The sequence below is a fragment of the Cervus elaphus genome, chromosome X (assembly GCF_910594005.1).
Source record: "Cervus elaphus chromosome X, mCerEla1.1, whole genome shotgun sequence".
Lineage (NCBI taxonomy): Eukaryota > Metazoa > Chordata > Mammalia > Artiodactyla > Cervidae > Cervus > Cervus elaphus.
In genome coordinates this window covers 82,986,494-82,992,848 of record NC_057848.1, presented here as the reverse complement: position 1 = coordinate 82,992,848, position 6,355 = coordinate 82,986,494, and the positions used below count along the sequence as shown (strand labels likewise).

The 6,355-nt window shown below is 41.1% G+C and overlaps 1 protein-coding gene across 1 annotated transcript; it reads right to left on the bottom strand.

Annotated features, from left to right (window-relative positions):
• Positions 1-901: 901 nt before the first annotated feature.
• On the bottom strand, positions 902-6,149 carry TSPAN6 (tetraspanin 6). Its single transcript, XM_043897066.1, has 8 exons — positions 5,691-6,149; positions 4,607-4,795; positions 4,322-4,396; positions 3,706-3,804; positions 3,265-3,399; positions 2,912-2,995; positions 1,793-1,898; positions 902-1,128 (listed from the first exon to the last, which is right to left on the bottom strand). Exons 1-7 carry the CDS (start codon positions 5,775-5,777, stop codon positions 1,830-1,832), a joined length of 738 nt encoding a protein of 245 aa, XP_043753001.1. The 5' UTR covers positions 5,778-6,149; the 3' UTR covers positions 902-1,128; positions 1,793-1,829.
• Between the last annotated feature and the right edge of the window lie 206 nt (positions 6,150-6,355).

The following is a 6,355-nucleotide window of genomic DNA, read 5'->3' as shown; positions in this document are numbered from 1 at the left end:
TCCAACTCCAACTTTAATGATTAATTTCCTTATTACCCTGAAGGTACAGGTTCTCTCTCTCCCTATCCAACTTCTTAAACTATACAATAAAACTGTCTAATCTCTAGGAGAATGATAAGCATTATGCTTTTTCATAGCAAGGAATGTGTTTCTTTCACAGGGAATAGTTTTTGTAAACAGGGACTTTTAAAAAATGTGTCAAGATCTCAGGTTTACGTTTCATATCCAGAACTATATTCACCAAGTAGAAATGTGGGGCTTAGCTTTCTCAGTGGAAAACTACCATCCCAGATTTTCCAAAAGTTAAACACAATGATTTTAGAGGAAAACACTATTTATTGTGTAAAAGATTTATATTTATTAATCAAAGGCACAAAACTATTCAAAGTTAATATTGACAATTAAGTCATATCAACCTGACAAGGAAATACCAGCTAAAGCTAATGAAGATCTGTTGCTTTAAATTCCCAAAGAGAATACAATAACTCAGGCACCAGTAAGTAATAGTTAGAAGCTTTCAAACAATAAGGGGAACATATTAATGTAAATACCTTAATTCAGAGGCAGAGAAATGTAAAGTGTTAAGGTGTTACAACCTGGGGTATCACAGAGCATGTGTAGTGCCTTTTATAGTCTTGAGTGCCTTAGAAGTCAGAGACCATTACCACCAATTGGCAACTCTGATGATGGGTGTTATCCAGCTACTGGCTGGAATGACATTACACAGTGTGACTAACGAAAACATTTTAATTTCTTGAAGCAAAGTATACAATCACAGCAGATAACCCTGGTTGGGAAAAGGGCAAGTTTGGAAGGGTCAGTTTTCGATCTTACTACATGAACAGTAAACTTATTGTCTTTCAAAAGCCCCATACCAAGACAAAAAAGTCAAGAGGAACAGTTTTGCTTCGTTTCCAATTTATTAAGCTCTTCCAGTGTTTCAGAGTGATATGCGGATTTCAATGATGTAACATGAATGGGACAAAAGGTGGACTTCGAATGTATCAAACAACTGTCTTGATCAAATCAGACTATTGATGTAGTTTTTCAATCTATCTGTAACAAATGTAGGTCTTCCATCCAGATGATCTTATAATTCACAAGGTTGGGGATAGGGATGTTAATATCCTAAATTAAAGGAAAAATAGTTAATTTCCTTGTAACCCAAACTGCAATACCTGTATTCATTTGCACACATTTTAATCTAGTCTGCTAATGAAGATCTCCATGTGTTCCCAGTGAGTGGCTCAAATCAAATATGAAGGGAACCCTAGGGATTACTTCAGCCAGCTATAGTTCTCACGTTTTATCATTCAAATTCTGAAGTTATTGAAACACATGTTTCTCCAAAATCTAGTTAAGCTAGATGAGTTCATGGCTCTAGTAATAGTCCACCAGAAGGCTGCAGTAAATGAGAACTGGGTAAAAGACCAGGGGAAAATGCCGGTATTGATCAAGAGTCAGAGTGTACTTGCCAGGGACCCTTACAAGTAAGGTCACTACTAGGATTCTTCATTTCTCTTCATTAGGTCCAAATCTGTTAGAAAGGGGACCAATGAGGATCTTTAGGCTGACATGTAGGTAAACCCAGAGAGGCCCATCTGTCCTTTTATGGCCATGATATTTTTTGCGAGATTAATGCTTATGCATGGCTGTGCTGTGTCCTGCTGCTAACACAATACTGATAATATTTGCACTGCTGGACATGACCTTCTTTGCAAACTCAGTCCCATCCATCGTATATATAGGCTGGAGTAAACACTGACAGTGCTGAGGATCAAAATGAGCATACCTTAAAGCTGGAGAGTAATAGACCCGTGTTATGTTGGTTACACTATCTCATACTGGTTATTTGTAATGGCACGAGAGAGGCAGTAGGCTAGAAAGATTCCAATCAGCTGGAAATAAAATATAAGCAAAACTAAACATACACATACACACAAAGCTTAAAGACCTCAAGATACAGGTATATGCTCCTTTCACTTCCAATTTGCTACTTATTTCCTTAAGTTTTTTCTTTTTTTTTTTATTTTTTTATTTTTATTTTTTTATTAGTTGGAGGCTAATTACTTCACAACATTTCAGTGGGTTTTGTCATACATTGATATGAATCAGCCATAGATTTACACGTATTCCCCATCCCGATCCCCCCTCCCACCTCCCTCTCCACCCGATTCCTCTGGGTCTTCCCAGTGCACCAGGCCCGAGCACTTGTCTCATGCATCCCACCTGGGCTGGTGATCTGTTTCACCATAGATAGTATACATGCTGTTCTTTTGAAACCTTAAGTTTTTTCTATAATAAGCTTATACGTGATGTCTTAACTACAACTGCGATCTGGAATTTCACAACCATTCCTGACATAAATCACTCCGGAAAATCTTGAAGTCTGGGAAAACTTTTCTTATTCTTCTTCTCAGTTATCAGAGCAAAAAGGATATGGCTTAGAATAAGCATCCCGTCAAGTAAAATCTCCATCTATGAAGCAGTACTGTGATAATGAAAATGCTGTCCAGCATGGTGGCCACTAGCTACATGTGGTTTTCAAGTACTTCAAATGGAAGCCTGAGGAACTAAAATTTTAATTTCATAGTTATAACTTTTGAAAGGTGGCTATTTTATTAGAGAGTGCAGATTCAGAGAGACCTAAGAGGGCAGGTCTCACAGAACTCTGGAGTTGTGGAAAATAGCATGGGAAAACAAGATCCAAGACAACCGAAAACTGGAATGGAAAGGGCAAAACTACTATGTTTCTACTGTGATGATCGACTGAGTTTTGTGAAAACGTGACTTCTCTAAAAATGTCCTTGCTATACAGGGCTCAGAGGCAAAACTCAAAGACTTCAAAGTGGAAATCTTGTAGCCTACACCTACAAGAGTGATGAAACATTTCCTAACTACAAGGACATACCTGGAAGCAAGCGACTCCAAAAGAAATTCCGGCAACAACTCCCATTTCTGACTCTATAATGGTCATCACCATTATAAAACAACCCTAATGGAAGAGAAATTTAAAAAAAAGTCAGTACAGTCCAAGCAATAATACTTTGATCACACATCTCTGCAAAAGATGATCTTTGTTCTTTTGTTAAAATTTATTCCCTCATAACAAATCACATCTCCTTTGAGGGACATGAGATTCACTTTTTGGGTTATGAGTTTAAGTGTCACTTAATCACAAGTCACAAATTTTCTGAGCTTCAGTTTTCTGCGCTATTGCAGATTATGTGTATTGTGAATGAAAATTATTTTTTTACTCCTTACTTCATTGTTTACTTTATCTGCATCTCTCTGAGGAGAACAATCTTCAAGTTTACAGCAGCTTTTGGGAAATCCTTTTTCTGAGTAATAATTAGTATCCTTCCAATCTCTATAGTTGGTGACACCACAACAATGCAACTGAAAAAAAATCCAACAAAAGCATTTAGAGTTCATATTACAACTATGTAGTTGTAATTACAACTACACCGGCATTACAACTACACCAGCATAAAAACAATTACACCAGCATCTAAGATTATACTCAGTGATCTCTATCCTATGACACTGGCATTAAAATTCATGAGATAAACATTTTGGAACTGGTCTGACTTTCACTGCTATAGGGCAAGTGGACAACATCTGATAGGCAAGGCCCTATCATCTTCTCTGAGGGAATAGGGAATGTGTTTCCCTCTTGAGAAACCACCAGCTATGACCACTTACCATGCTTTGGATCTTGTCTACTGCATCACTTCTATAATCTCCCGTAGCGTTATATTGCTTTAAAGCTTTTTCATAATTATTCTTAAAGCTGTTCTTAATCTACAGCAAAGAAACACAAGGCTGGTAAACAAAGATTCTAGAATGTTCTTTTGATCTCCAGGTCAAGTAAGAAATTGCAGCAACATATAATTAACATCTATGGTCCAATTCTATCTTCTAAGCAATATGGTTTTGCTAATGGGACTCCTAAGCAAAACATTCCAGTAAAAGATGATAACTATGAGAAGTTCAAAGTACAATGGGAACCTATATTTATTCAAGTGGCAACTTTGTACTGCTGTATCTCCCACCCTCACTACCACTTTGTTAAACACTCTCCTTGATGAGGCCTCAGTACTCACTGAATGATTTCCTAACCCCAGATTTAACAGAGTGGAATTCCAATTTCTAATTTGATTTTAAGGTTTTGATGAGTGGAGAAGGTATCAATTTTGTTACCAGTTTTGTGCTTTTGAACTAGTGAAAGCTGTTTTTTAACTCTATTACTTAAATTTATCCAGTTTTATCTCTTAGAGCATAAATTTTCACATATTCAGGTTCCCAAAGGCAGGCTTACCTCATGTCTGAAAACAAATCCTACGATAGCAGCGACCAGTTCAACCAAAAAAATGAGAGTCAGAAACATTGCATACTGTGGGATAAAAAGAAAGTCCAAGTCAGCATAAATCAGATACATCACAACTGCAAAGGGAGTCGCTGCTATACTGTTACTTACTAAGTTTTCATAAGGAAGAGGAAAAATCAGAAAGGGGCCATGCCTAGTTCCAAGAAACAAAGCCTACAACATATAAGCCTTTTCAAAAACCAACAACCAATTTTAAGAAAACAAGGACTCACTCACCAGTTTCAGCATCCATGCAGAAGCTCGGCAGGTAGCAAAACAGCCAAAGGTGCCCAAAAGAATAATGACAGTGCCAGTGCCAATGAGCACAAAGGGGACATTGGTGGCCTTCTCATTTAAAAGGGAAAAATAATTCTCTAGGCTCACCTTGCCCCAAATGCCAACGGCAAGAAGGATAACACCAGTGATCTACATGCGAAATCAGAGAATAGAGAGTTACACATTGTATACAGTAGCATCTTCAAACCACAAACCACTAGATGTTTAAGAAACAATAGGTGTGAGAATTGACGTAGCACTCTGTGGCCACAGATCTGTGGCTGGGATATGGCAGACAAGGCGGGGCTGTACAGGGGGTTAGGAAGGGGAGTTGCACACAAGAACAGGTCTTGATAAACCCACACGCTGGATCACTGTAGCCAGGACAAAACCAGGGGGCAGCTAGGCATCTTGACAAAATTCTTAAACTTGATCTGTTTTTTTTTTTTTTTGCCCTAGGGTTCAAAATTTCCTTAACTCATTTACTCCCGCCTTAGGAAGAAAACCTTCCTGCAGGTGGGGGGAGAGGGAGTGTTTCTAAGCGTTCCAGAAACAGATGTGCAGAGCGTACAAAGGAATGGTACACAAAGCAAGCCTAAGGATAGACTGGCGGGAGTGGAGCCATTATCATACTTACCTGCGAAATACTCCCCTCTTACGAAGCAGTGAAAAGAAAGAGACTATTATGCAAGCGAGCCCTCACCGGGCCCGAGCAAGCCTTGCTTCTCAGGGAACACTCTCTGCTTGCTTTGGGGGGCGGGGGTCACTCCATTCCAGGCGCCCCTCATCGAATTCGAACGCTAGGCACGTCTGGTCCTGGTTCAGCCTCTCGGCTGCCGTCGCCCGAGACCCCGACCCGAGCGGGCAAGATGCCCGAACCCGAGGTGGAGTCCCAGCACCGAGGTCCCAGCAGCGACCGCCGCCCCAACCCCACTCGCGCCTCCCTCCCCACCTCGGATCCGAGCTCCCTCAGCTCAGGGTCACACACCCCCTCCCCGACTCCAGCCCGGGATCCCCTCCCGCCCCCGGAGTCTCCGTCTCTCACCCAGAAGATGAATGTGTAGATCAACAGGACACTCTTGAAACAAGTGATGACCGGTTTGGTCTGCAGCCTCCGAGAAGGGGACGCCATGACTAGCCCGACACCCAACCCCGCAGCGCCAGGCGATCGGAACAGAGCTAGCGAGGCGCGGAGCCCCCGAGTCTTCCCGGAAACTGCCGAAAAGTTACGAGCGCCCGCAACTGAGAAGAGCCGGAAACACTGTACAGTTTTCTAGAGGGTAAAGTCTGGGAGGCTGTCCGGAAAGTGACGACAATTTCCTAGCGCCCTCTGCCGAAGGTTGCCGAAAACGCTACACAAAAGGTTCTAGGGTCGGAAATTTCTTAGATCTCCAGAGTGGAGGTTGCTTCCTTTTTTCGCTTATGGAATCTTTCCCGCCCCCGACCCATCTCCTTGCCCTTATAACTGCATCATATTGTTTCTAAAACCAGCTTCGCCTGCAGCGCTCTGAGATACAGCCTCGCCGGCCCCTAATGCCCTAAAAGAGAAAAAAAAAAAAAGAAGGATGGAAAGAGGTTAAAAGTAACCTAAGAGTATCTTATTATGCTTATTACATAGCAAAATACTCTCAAGACACGGACATCTATTTCCAAAGAGAAACAAAAGCAGTTCGCAGAGCGATCCATCCAGTCATATGTTTTTAGACAAAA